Here is a 14281-nt window from a genome sequence, read left to right on the forward strand (position 1 = left end):
TGCTCCCGATAATCGCTTTACTTGACATTCAGTGTAATTTGCACCGTGTTACAGGCAGGGAGATAAAATTTTGCACTTTCACACACATAAGGGCACTGTGAACCTCTTTCCTTAGAATCATATCTGTCACTGTCAGTCGAATGTATGTCAAGACTTATGGGACATCTTTCTGATACCCCCCCTCCATTTTTTGGGGTATTCCACACCAGGAAGCAATCCCTCATTTCCCTACTGTAAAGGTCAAAGCAATGCAGGTGTCTGCCAGGGACAAAATATATTTCTGTCCCAAATGCAAAATCACCCGCCCCACCAATATCCTGAGAGGAATCTGAATAATTAATAATTTAAATATTCATCAAATCATTTGCATAATCATACAAGTGCAAGCAGCATGGTAGCCAACCTCTCCTGGCACCTGGAGAGGGCTGTTTGGAGCAGATGGTGGAGACTCGCAGAGAGAGGGAAGAAAAGTCTTTGTTGTTTTGTATGCAAGGGTTTGTCTTCTTCTCTGTCTCGGGCTGCTGCACCTTTGCTCTAAGAAACCATTAGGAAGGGGAGCGATGTGGTATTCTTTTACTTATCTCTGTCTTGTGAGCCATTTGCCCATTTTGAACAATAGTATTTTCCCCCCCAAAAAAGTTCATACTGCGCTCAGAGATTTTCAGGTTTCACATAGAGGTTTCAGTTATCAAAGCACTATGTGATTCAACGTCGGAAAAGCTTGATCTATTCGTAATTGTGATAATCATTCAGTCCTAAAAAGATTTTAAATAACACATTCAGCCTGGAAAACACTGTGGTAACAGTGTTTAACTAGCTTCTCTCTGTGTCAACCTGTTAACTTTCCCAAAGAAGACCTAGTCATGGATTATACTAAGTATAAATCTTGAAAAAACTTACAATTATTATTATTAGAATCACTGATTATTTGTTGGTTAATTTATTAATCTTGGGGGTCTATTCAAAGGCAGAGAATAACTTGCCCATAACAATTTCCCTATTATCCAAAGTGTCTTAGGGTTGCAGCTAATGTTTATTTACATTAATTAATGATTCTGGTAATCTATAGATTATATTCTTAATCACTTCACAGTTTCTATTAGACCATGAGGAAATGTTCAAATAGATTATTTGATCTGATGATCCACATCTCAAAGAAATTACAATTATGTAAAGCAGAGAAAAGCAGAAAAACATCAGAACAGAAGAGCGTGGGCTAGAGAGTGTTTTTGCATTTTCGCTTGAAAAATGACTTAAATTTCTACTTGGGTATCAAAGTGCTGATCAACTTATTATATCAGCTCGAGTCTTATTGCTTGTATTACTGACTAATTGTCCACAACTCAAGACAATCAGTTCCTCACAAATGAAGTGCTGGAAATATGGAAACGTTTTTGGCTCATACCTGAAAAGTTGGACAGTTAATAAATTATTAAAAATGGTTACGGATTAACAAAGTTATTGTCTCAGATGTAAAATGAAGAGAATGTATATTTGAACATTATTTACAGACAGTCTAATATTTTAGTTTGGGAAGCAGCTGCCTTCGTATGAGTACAATCACTCCAGGATTTCCTGGAACAGAATTATTTGGTCAGTTATGAAAATCTGACATTGTTTTTCTTGTATCATGACAGCTTGTCCGTCATTGCTTTCTCATTGACATATTGTACGGCAGATTTTATTATGATTTTCCTTCAGCACTTTGACTACAGCTTTTTGTTTTTTTGTTGTGTGTAGAAGAAGCGAGGGAGCACACTCCATGAAATCTTCACACTTTCTCTTTTTGCGAATGTGTTTTCTTCGCCGACTTCATTCAGGCTTCCTCTTTCTCCATCCTGTCTGTCAGTCCCTCAGAGGCAGAGGCAGACCATTATTATTCCAGCCTGTTTGCAACTGTTGTCGCCATGACTACGCCAGGTGTAAGGCAGCAGTTTTAAGTTGATAACACGAAAACCAATTTAGTTTTAATTACCGAGAGTCATTTAGGAAGCATATTAGGAAGCCCCAATGAGTCATCTGCGAAGATCCGCTCTGCGTGTCTGTTAAGTGGCCGGTGAAATTAAAGGGGATGCAAATAAACAAGCGCTCGTTCTCTCACCCATGCACAGGTCTCCCATTGTACACGATTGTTGTAACTGTTTGTGCATTGGTGTTGTTAATGGTGTATATCATTAGAAAGTGTCCCGGAGCCTGCGTAAAGCAACACGGCAAAATCTGTGTTTAGTTGAATGTTTTTGTGAAACTCTATAGATTTTATCATCTGTTGCTGTTCAACAGATTTTCATGTTACCTTCAGATGGCAGCGTTTCCCTAAACGTAAGATCATACTATAAGTTGCATATTTTGTTCCACAGTGAATGGAAATAGTATTAATGGCTGCATCTCTTTAATGTTTAGCTTCTTATCAATCAGAAGTGTGACTCTGTGTCTCTGTTTCTCTCTGTGTTACTTTACTTTTTTCGCCCTGGAGGCATCTCTTGCATTCTGTTTGTTAAATTCTGCCTGCTTGATTGACATGTCACCGTCTCTGCTGTCCCATCTCTTTCCCCACTGTCTGTCTCCGGTGGGAGCTGTGGCACGGTGCTTTTCAGCGTGTTTCAAATGTGTGGAGGAGTCATCTTTAATAATGAAACACAGATAGAGTCAGAGAGGGATCTGCTGCGCAGATCTTCAAAGTTCCTCTGTGGGCCTGGGCAAAGCCAGGGAAGCAAAAAAAAAAAAAAATCATCATTAGTGTGATATCGCATCGCAGTGGGCACCGGACCAGTCCAGACCACCCACTGGATTTCAGGCTGTACTTCAGGGAGAATCTTTTGTCTTTTGACATGTCTGACAGAAAATCATTCATCTTTATCAGCACGGCATCTAATGAAAGACATTTTTTTTGACCTGTCTGTTTGCCAAGCGATCTCTTTTTGAAACACTGCAAAAACAAAAAAATCCACAATAGAGCGATCTGGCAGACTAAAACTCCTCGTTCATTAAACAGCTTCGGCTTTTCTTTTGTTTTTGCACTTTATTTGCACCATGATATCAAATTTCCATCCAGCAAGGTGTTATATACTGTAGTGCAGTTATGGAGGTCACAACAACAGAAGGCAGCTGGGTGCTTTTCTCCTCTGCTCTTTAGTGAAGCCATTACACTCCACAGGAGATGGACTTATACGGACACTCAAATTAAATTGGTTTTACTGCTAAATTACATAGGTTGTTTTTTTGCTTTTAAATTCTTCAAATACGTCCGATTTGTACACATTTATTGCCATTTCTTTAATGTATTTTCATTTTGCTTTCATTACAGTGGAATTTAGTTGAAGAAGGCTTAGATTGAAACCTTGTCAGCATTGAGAAAGTGTCAGACTGTCTATTCACTAGTTCTCATTCACACAGGGGGGACTTTCAGTGCCGGAGGACACCTTGCATTCATCGTTTGTAAAGGCATCGGCAGAAGTGTTTTTATTTATTTATTTGTCTTTTTTGGGGGGAGTGGAGCGGAGTGGCTGGCCACCAAGTCTGACCTGAAGCATTTGGTTCTCGGTAAACTGCCTTGAAATTTCGTCCAAAAAACGTCCAACCTTTGTTGTTGTGTATGTTCTATGAGAAGGGAAGCACAGTGTGTCAGTGTTGTCTGATGTCTCTTCCTATCCACTGCTTCCTTATGTCACACTGCATGTTGTTTCATCACATCTGCTGTAAAGGAAACAAGGGTCAGTGCCACACTTCAGCCTTTCAGCACATTTACAGCACTTTTTGCTTTTCACTCCTTTTGGCTTGTTAAACGTTTTGTAAAAAGTATCCTACAAAGACTCAGGACAAATTACTTTCACGATCTTGTGGATTTCACAATTGCTTTTTAAGGGGGAACCAGTTCCTTTCAATTGAAGTTGTTCTGTAGCACAAACCGTTGTATGTCATGTAGTGGAGGCAGAACAATAACAAATTTCTTCAAGAACTATTTCAGCTTGTGCACCGTCTGTAAAAAAAAAAAAAAAAGACGGCTTTGTTGCTCCTGTCAAGGCATGTTTGTGACTTTTGCTTGATGCAATGTGTTCGTGGCTGGCAGGTGTGGGATGGAGCGGAGAGCGGACAATGCCTCCGGGTGTACACCTGCCATTCGGGAGCTGTGCGTGACGCCTGCTGGACCCCCTGCGGGCGACACCTTCTCACTGGGTCATTCGACAATACGAGTGTGATCACAGACGTGGAGACGGGTGAGAACACCACAATGTCACAAAGCACAAACACAAGTATATCACCGTGACTGTGCCCTCAACTGAACTAAACATCAGATACAATTTTGTATTTCGTCCACAGTCCAGTGCTTCTCATTCGTGGTTATCGGCCCACAGGAAACCAGAACAGCAGTGGTGTTTCTTTATATTTTCCTCACATTTATACTATTTGAGATCAGTTTGAGCAAACATTTTTCTCTAAGCACATTGGTGTTGTGCTTGTTGTGGGAAAGCAAAAACTCCTTGGCAACTTTACTTCCTGCAAATTTAAGTTTAGTTTTAGTAATTTATGTGTGGTGTGTCTTTAAACTGCCTTGGGTCACAAAACCTGCTATAAACCCATTGTATAATTCGCAAAGCTCACTCTCTGTAGTCGTGACCCATTTCAGGCACCACCACCTTCGACAATCCCATTTCTTGAGTGAATACATCACAGCTGCTGGACAATCCCACTGCAAAGGAATTCAGGCTACTTTTCGCTAAATTTAGCGATAAAACAACTAGTGGTTCCTCTTCAGCCTGCAGCACCACCGGTGTCCAACCGACTTCTCTGCCTTTATAATGGTGTATGTTAATGATTTTAAAGGTATATGGGAAATTAATGATGGCAAAACATTCTTCCGTTAGATGGCGTTTTATTGTTATTAGAAAATACTTGCATTTCATTCTTTGCTGTAACGACCCCATAAACCTACAGTGACACTTGAGTGAATTATCAGTGGACTGTTTCATTTAGGGAGGGAGGTTGTGAATTAGGTTGGAGGGAGGCTACATGTCTGCCTCCATGGGGATGGCTCTTAAAATGGGGCACATCTCTCTCTTTGAGCCAAAATCCACAGGCTCATTATCCATCATAGGGCCAACACATGAACAACAAACAAAACATTCACACCTATGGTCAATTTAGAGTCTCCAATTGACATAACCCCAATCTGCATGTCTCTGGACTGTGGGAGGAAGCAGGAAGACACAGGGAGAACATGCAAACTGAACGAAAGTTCCCTGTTCTTCTTCTGGTAAAGCGTCTGTTGAACAGTCATGGCAGAAAGGGTGGGAGCAACTCCTGTAGGAAGTCATTAACAGATTGTTCCGCAAATAGAATGAAACAATTTTTGAATTTCTAGACCTGAAATTTGAAAAACGTTATGATGAATATATAGAAAAATTGTTCAGATTCAAGAGTCACTGAGAGTAATCTCACATCTTGTATCTTGTTCCTTCTTGGTGACAGTGTGTTTACACACACACAAAACGACCACAGTGGAAGCTCAACGAAATGAGCCAACGCACAAATAGACCTTGTTTTGAAGCCCTGTGGCATCTACATCTCCAGGGTCAACGTAATGCTGTGATGACTTGCTGCCGTTTGCACTTCCCCTCTCAGCACGTCTGTCAATACTGCCAATAGGGCCTACGGATAATGGCCTGGCCAGCCCATTAAACACACAGGCAGCTCCAGCATAGGGATCAATAATGGATACAACACCACAGGAGCAGCCACCATGACCTTATACGGGAACGTCACCTACTACAACCGTAAACAAACAAGTGTTTATTTTAGGCCTTCTCTTTGGTAGCTGCCAGTGCTTTGCTCAGCACAGTTGGGTGTCCAAGTAGGTTCAAACTGACAGCTTTGAAGTGTTGTCAGATGTCTGGAAGGCTCTCACATCAATCCAGCAGCAGTCTTTCCTTTTTTAAAGACATTATTCTTACTCATATTCCCACTACTATTAATAGTAATTAGTGTTTTAAAATGAGATAAATCTTAATGTTTCTGAGGATCGATGATCCGCACACTTGTGACGGCATGACTATGGTAGCGTGAGATGAAAAGTATTAAATTTAGCTGCATATTAATATTGGAGTTGGGCATTTAAGACCAGTTTCTGCTCAGTTCCGGTTCCAATTTAATGTGGTAGAGCTGCGACTAAGGCACTGACACGTTAAAACCGATCACACTCGATCAGCGGAGAGAACAGAGGCCAGGCTGTATGCGTAATTAGTCTGGTAATAATTTCAAATACAGACTGACATAATTGTGGTTCTCATCACAATGTGGTATGAATGTCCTCCTTCCAGAGGATTTATATTTCTGACAAAAATGACAGTGCTGCAGGAAGGTGTAGGTGTAATTATGATAGGGACATTCGCCTCCGACGTTCACACAGCATATGTGTTAACACTATCTCTACCAGGCGTGATGGGCAACCGAAGGAGCCGAGTGTTCACCATGTCAGAGTGTAATTAATTAATTTGATCTTACTGGTCACAGTAATGTAGAGTCTCTTAAATCTAACAAGGAAGACAGCGGGGGAACTCTTCTGTTCAATTGAGCTCTCTTTAGAGAGGTGTGCAGGCCCTGTAACGATCAGCAGGAATCTTGTTGGACATCACAGTATGTCAAAACCAGATGCTGCATTAGTCAGAAGGTTTGCACAGGATTAGAATTTTGGGAGAACCTACTAAATCAGAATAGTGTGTGGGCCTCTTTGCAGTTGTTTCTGTGTCCACTTTAGATTGTAGAGTCTATTATCCACTCTTAGTGGGCCACAGGAAGGCTGTCACGGCTGAATAGCAATGTAGAGGGATAAGGAAGAAATAAGGGAGAACTCGCAGGTTAAGAGGCGTAATGCAGAGAGAGAGAAAGTAAGTGGAGAGCAAGAATACAGAGGATGAAATCAAAAGAGGCAGAATAAATTTCGGAGAATGAGAGACAGAGAAAGTGGGAGTTGGGGAGTGGAATAAATGAATTTCATCTGGAGGGCATTAGTGTGAAGTGGCAGCTGTTGTCCAATGCTTTCACGGCTGTCCTTGGAAAAGCTGATTGGTGGAGGATGGCGTGGGGAAATATTCCCGCATACCCACAGGCTGTCACAGGTTGGTGTGTCAGACCATGCATGTGTATGCAGGACATGAGTCATTTGTCCAGATCCCATCAGACACTGGCAGAAAGGAGGATTGTCCTCGCTTTCCAAGAACCAATAATACACAAAGATGGTGCCAGTGCTGGAGTGGGATTGTCCATCACCCTTCCACCTCACTTTGGCTTTACAGAATCATATTTGATGAATGTAGCTAAAGGCTTCACCAACATATATATGACAGTAGTGCAAGGTCAAAATAATGAATCGCATTGTGGTGTTAAGTTAGGTGTCACTCTTCTTTTTTTATTTAAGACATATCACCTGAGCTTTTTCTTAAATGTTTTATAGTAGTCGCTCCTAAACAAAGTAACTTTAACTTGCGCAAACCTAACTAAAATATACTCAGTTAAGATTTTTTAAAAAATAGATTGTAATTTTCTTTAGTTATTTATTGTGAAGCATTTATTTGGTTAACAGGAAAACATCAGTGTTGTTTGTGTTTTGTCTCCAAAACTTACACCTGCCACCGTTTTTTTTTAAGAATGATCCAAGAGTCCAAATCTTATTGGGGTTAGTCACCGATATCCACACCCTATATTGTTTGATTTTTTTTATGAACAATGAAACCATACAGTTTCTACAATGAATGCATTTTCAATAAAACATTTTTCATTTTACCCTAATACCTCCTTCTGGCTTTATAAAGATAGGAGCCTTAAGTGTGCTCGCCTGGAGACAATACAGCATGCACGCACACACACACACACACACACACACACACTCAGAAGCTTAACTCCAACTGCCAAGGCGAGCATATCTGCATTTTGACCTAGTTTGCAAGCTTTATTCTGTAACGGTTACCTGCTTGGTGAAAACAGGTTTTACCTTGTTATTTGACAGAAAATACAAACAGACCCTCGTTTCAAAAATGTGATAGCTACATTCACAACTTATATTAGTCATTGACAATTTTGTATGTCTTCAACATAACTGTGTGTGCTTCTATCATGATATGATTTAAAAGGAGACAAGAAGAAATGGTAATTGTTCCCTTAGGTTTTTCGTGTCAAAATGGTGCGTAGGGAGGCACAGAAGATCCCAACGCACCCTTGAATCAGAATGTGAACTGCTGCCCTCAGGCCGACGGTTCGTTATCGGCATAAGAATTTATTCATCCCATCTTCCATCATGTTATCCACCTATCCATTATCTATTGCACTTTATCCCATTATACCATTAAGGGTCGCGGAGCCAATCCCAGCGGACATTGGGCGAGAGGCGGGGTTCACCCTGGACAGGCCGCCATCGTATCACAGGGCCAACATACAGAGACACACAACCATTCACTCTCACGTTCACGACCATCACCTCAGAGTCTCCAATGAACATAACCTACATGTCTTTGGACTGTATGCACACACTCCACAAAGAAGCCCTGGTTGGTTCCATGTGAACCCAGAACCTTCTTGCCGTGAGGCATCAGCACTAACCACTACACCACTGTGCAGCCCTCCCATTAGGTCACTAAACAGAAATAAGTAGGAGTACTACTGTCTTTAATTGCTTTTAGTCACCCACACTCGACAGCTTGCTTCTCTGTATGAGTTCTAATGAACAGTATGTTGGTCCACTGTGATGTTGACAATGGACTGCAATATGCCGTATGATATTTAATACAGTGGCGTGGAGACAAGAAAACTTTCCCTTTGTGATAATGAATAATACCTTACAGAACCTTACCTTACCATTTTTTATGTAAAATATCTGGCTCATTAAAACCATTTCCAAATTTATTTTGGATATAGTCTTTTAAAAAACCCGAGCACTGTGCTCCCACCCTTTCCCCGTGTGCGGTGGCGGCACCCTGCTTTGGTGGATGTGGTAATGAGGCAGTATATCCATTTCATCTCCACTTCCCTCTGCCCTAAAGAAGCTCATCCCTGCCGTCCCCATCACCCCCAGTGTCCCCCCTCTCCTACCGTCCTCCACTGCGTGTCAGCTCTGCGGCACTATCACAGGACTACAAAGTAAACCACAGTAAGGGGGGGACAGATCACTGCAGTCTTCCCTTATCTCCCCTCTCAAGCAAACTAATTAATCTTACTTAATTAAAACATGACAAGGCCCCGAATAATTCCGAGAAGATTGTTTTATTTTTAGTCGTCTTGCCAAACATGAGTTTTAAAAACCTTGATGACAGATCTTCTCCTATGTCGCTACGGGTAAACCAATTAAAGCAGGATGTGTGAGCCTGACGACATTGCCCGTTAAAACCTCTGATCAATGCAACGGAGTCTGGGAGCCCCATTAGGTGGAAGACGGTCCAATTTTTGCTGTATATTTATTAGCTGTGACTCATTCTGCTTCGCTGAAAAGACTTGTTAGGAAAATCGTGGAACAAGTGTGTAATGAAGTACATTTTTGTTGTGGCCCTAAGACTGTTTTGGATGTGTGTGTTATTTTTTGTTGTTGTTGTTTCTTCGATGAATTAATGAGGAGCCGTCGAACCCTGTGGGCTCCTGCTTTGCATAGCCTTCGACAGAGCTGCTGGCTCAAAGTCTGGTTCCTCGTGTAGTCTTCTTTGTCGTTTCCCAAGGAAACTAATTTCTGGTCGCACCCTGTCAGGCCTAATTATATTTATTCCCCTCAGTGTTTTTGTTTTTTTGTTTTTAAGTGTGGCATTTTTTCAAATTGATATACAGTAGATAAAGCCGCCTTCAGCCAAAACAGTGGTTTTCACTTTTCTACGTCTCAGTGTCAGTTTAGGTTTTCTTTTTTGTGTCGAGTGGTGTTTAGATCAAGTAGAATTTCAGAGACTGATTTCTGTGATGTGCTGCTGTCAGGAAAAGACAGGCAGGCTCCGGCAACCTGGAGTCAGTCCCATTACCCACCATCATTAGAGTGAGTTACAGACATACAGTTGTTGAACTGACCTCTGACAGCAAATGATAAAATTAGAGGCTTTATTTTATCACAAAACTTCCCATGGGCTTGTGTGAAGCTTCTTATAATGACTGAAACAGGTGAGCAAAAAACTGAAGTCTTTAAACAAGCGTGTCACCTGCCTCTGATCTGGGACCATCGCAGAAAGCTTCTCTCCTCTTTTTGAAATTTCTACTTCATTCCCTTGTGAATTTCAGAAGGTGCTCTGAGTTGGGAACGCTATCTTCAGCAGCAGCTTACAGTACGATTTAGTCAGTGATCTTGTTTTTGAATTGCCTTGTTTATCAGCAAAGGCAGTGGCACAATTTAATTACACACCATCTTTACTGCTCAGGAATCGAATGGGTGCTTCACAAGGAATTATATAAACCAAGGAAGATTGTTTTTTGAACACTCTGTTCAGAATGTAGGTTGACGAGAAGCCTCTTGGGTCAGAGAGTTAAAGCATAAACCTCTGTCACCTGGAGAAAGTAGTGGAATTTAGGTAAATGATCAGAAAACAGCTTTTGTGAGCTTTCTTGTGCAAGGCATCTGCATTAGTTTGCAGCACAAAGACATTTATCAGGTACATGAATACATTTAGAATTATAATTTTAATTGCAGATTAATATCGACATAATTACAAGGTGTAAATTATGTATTATAATTGCTTCAAAGTGATGAAATATACAATCCATTAGTGAAAACCTGATTTGAATAACAGCAGACTAATTTCACACGACTCCGACGACGGACAAATTGTGTTTGTATCTGGAAGGAAGTTCAAATTACAAGAACATTGGTGAATTTGGGAATTACACACACACATACACACACACACACAGACACACACACACATATACAAACAAACACACCACTTTTTTCTGGCATGACGCCCATTTATCATGTTCTCTTCTCGTTCTCTCTCCCTTGTTTTCTTCATGTGTGTAGGGCAGCACATAGTGAGATTGGACAACGAGTTCAAGGTGATGTGTGCAGCGCTGCATCCCAGCAGCCCCGACGTTTTCCTGTGCGGAGGTCACAGTTCGGTGGTCAAGGCCTGGGACGCTCGCAGCCGCAAGGTCAAACTTATTAACCTCCTCAAAGTTTATTATTTTTATTGACAGAGGTTCACCGACTGTTGTTTGACCTTTTATAAATCCAAGCCGTGTTTTCTTTGAACGCCAGCGCCTCATTCACAACTCCCTCCCACACGCCAGTACAAGCAAGGCAGTCCACACTTGGCTCTCTGCTATATTTTTCTTAAAGGATCTTTCCGCCTCATACAGAGGAGTAACACTGCAGGTTAACTCGCCAATTATTGAAAGCAAATTTTTAATTTCCTTCTGGACTCAAATTGTTCCCACGAAGCTGCAACCTAATAATGCTATTAAGCCTAATGGGCTGTTTTATATGGTAATCCTATTCACTTCCTCAGAATCCGAAGGTGCACGTGTACTTCTTTTTTCACTCTTTGGCAAACCGAATCGTTTCCCAGCAGGGTTCTAGAGTTAATACAGCAGGGATCACCTCTGCCAGTGTGTGTCGGTGTATATTGCAGAGTGAGCACAGACCAGTGCACAGCGAATAGGTTGTTAATTCTGTAGCGTCCTGGCTGCCTTTCAGTCTCAGCCCTTAGGTTGTGTGTTGTTGTTGTTGTTGTTGGGTTTTCTTTTGCACCAGAGTGAAATTACCTCACTAGATTAAAATAAAAACGCTGAGACCAGTTCACCCATTCACAGGTACGACCGTAAACAGCCTTGTCAAAAAGACTCACGAGGTAGAACTGGATGACTGAGGAGATTGCTCTGCCTCGTTATGCTGAAACACTTTTTAAAGAGCAATATTTAAAAGTTTGGTCACAAACCAGAAGGAGCCGTTGCAGACATATCGGGGTCGAAAGTTAAATTGCCCAGTGAATCATGTCGCTGCTTGCTACTGGCTCAGTGGCTCTGAAATTCAACCTGATCCCATCAAACACCCGGAAAAAATCCGATCTGATAAGACTGGCTGAGCAAACACAGGTGTCAATAAAGTGTACAATAGGTGTATAGCTAACAATGTGTATTTTTAAAAAAAAAGCAGTGTGCTGTTAATTTTTCCCCGCACATTGTTGTTTCAACTGCATTTCTCCATTTTTTTTTTTGAGTTTGAGGAAAGAGAGTTTGATTCTTATTCTGTGTGTGTGTGTGTGTGTGTGTGTCCGTCCGTCCGTGTCCAGATGGTGAAAATGTACAAAGCGGGGATCCAGCAGACCTTGGACATTCTGTTTCTGAGAGGAGGTGTGGACTTCATAACAAGTTCCGACTGCGTGAGCAGAGACTCTGCGGACCGAACCCTCATCGCCTGGGACTTTCAGACCACGGCCAAGGTCTCCAACCAGATATACCAGGTAAGGGAATCTGTGTCTGTGTGAATAAGAAAGAAGGGGACGATTGGCCCTAAATGTTAAAGATATTAGCTAAAAGACTGAAGAGCAGTTGGAATTTTGACAAGCGAATCACATCTCAGGTACAGTACATTCCTGAAACTGTGTGAACCTCCTGGTGTGAAACAAGTTTGTAATGATGCATGTGAAACTGCCATAATTTCACAGATGCAACAGTGCAAAAGAAGTGTGTGCTCTACTGACTGCCTCCTGTTTTGAAAATGTTTTCAATAACCTTTGTGCTTTTTTTCGGTGCTGAATAAATTCTCATTTCTGAATCTGTTTCTCGAGCTGAATTGAGATTTTATTTTACGCTACAGGAAGTGTCAGAAGACACTGCAAATTCTCCATACCCGCTGTGCAATGACCACAGCAAGTGTTTCTGTTACTTTGTGGAAACACTGCACCTCAGAACATGAGGCTTTTCAAATTAATAGACTAGTTAACATGCGACCGACTCTGCGGTTATTAACAGCGAGAAAAGGTCAAATAGTGAATTCATTTACCCTCTGGATTTTCCCCTTCCCCTCGTTTGGCCACCAGGAGAGGTACACGTGCCCCAGCCTGGCGCTCCACCCACTGGAGGATTCCTTTGTCGCCCAGACCAACGGGGACTACATGGCAGTGTTCTCCTCTCAGCGGCCCTATAGGATGAACAAGAGGCGGCGATACGAGGGACACAAGGTCAGTAACGACTGTTGCCTCTGGGACGGGGACGCACGCGGGGCCTGATCAATACAGAATTCGGATGTAAACGGCAACACACACACACACACATCCTGTTTTTTCCCCACAACATTAAAAATCGACAAAACAGACAAGACTAATATTTCATTTTTCATCCTCTTTCATGTTCTCTTTACTGGAAGCAAATGCATCTAACAGTGTACATGTGTCCATAGCAAGGTTCATTAACCTACTGTATATCACACATCCTTTACTTTAATCAGAAAAATATTCACTGTCACAACTATCACTCATCTATTGATGATGACAAATATTTTGAAAGATATGATCAGATATTTTTCCCCCAGTCTCTCTGACTTGCTCATTGATACATGGGAGAGTTATGGGTCGCCGTAATAATTTCTCCTCTCTAAACTGGTCCTGCTGAGATCCAGTGGAATATATGGAGAACAATATCTAACATCTGTCCTCCATCTGTTCTAAACTCCAGCTAAAGCAATGAGGCTTCAGTGTCTGCGTTAGACCAGTCAGTCAAGCTTCCCACTGTTTTCTTGCCCGGCAACAGTGAGAAATTAAAGCTGCTTTCAGGCATGAAGGCACTGAAGTCCAGACATTTTCCTCAACTTGTTCCTGCTCGTCTCTGGGTAAAAATGGAAAATGTCTCCTTGACCCCACGCGAGAATACATGAATACAGGAATTTCTGGAAGATTCACAGCAAGCGAGCGGACGTGTTAATGTCCTGCCTCCTGCATGCTCCAACCAGAATAAGATCAGATTTTTCTGATGTTTGTGAACTCGTCTGACTTGGAGAATCTCCTGCAAATTCCTGAAAATAGCTATAGTGACACCATCCAACTCTGCAAGCTACATAGAGCCACTTGGATTTGGGTCTACTTAGTAAGCACAACTTCTCTTTTCCATGAACACCCTGTTCCAAATACATTCACACCTAGAATCTGAACAACACAAAGAAGTAGTTGCTCAATGAGCACCCAGAGGTGAGAGTGAGGGAGAGGGAAGTGCATCTCAGCTTCACCAACACAGTTTTATTCTTCTGTTCCAAACACTGAACTGGCAAACGACTCATCACATGCACTCTATTTCTTTAACATTTCAGCTGCCCTAGTCTAGAAATCTACTGGCT

The 14281-nt window shown here is 41.7% G+C and overlaps 1 protein-coding gene across 2 annotated transcripts in view; it reads left to right on the forward strand.

Annotated features, from left to right (window-relative positions):
* The window catches only part of wdr25 (WD repeat domain 25), a 30612-nt gene that overhangs the window by 1807 nt on the left and 14524 nt on the right, over window positions 1–14281 (forward strand). For both annotated transcript variants that reach the window (XM_035609829.2, XM_035609828.2), the window contains exons 4-7: window positions 4067–4214; window positions 10973–11103; window positions 12243–12413; window positions 12993–13133. In XM_035609829.2, coding sequence (XP_035465722.1) covers window positions 4067–4214; window positions 10973–11103; window positions 12243–12413; window positions 12993–13133 — 591 coding nt within the window. The remainder of the gene's footprint in view (window positions 1–4066; window positions 4215–10972; window positions 11104–12242; window positions 12414–12992; window positions 13134–14281) is intronic.

The sequence above is a fragment of the Scophthalmus maximus genome, chromosome 15 (genome assembly GCF_022379125.1).
Source record: "Scophthalmus maximus strain ysfricsl-2021 chromosome 15, ASM2237912v1, whole genome shotgun sequence".
In the NCBI taxonomy this organism is placed as follows: domain Eukaryota; kingdom Metazoa; phylum Chordata; class Actinopteri; order Pleuronectiformes; family Scophthalmidae; genus Scophthalmus; species Scophthalmus maximus.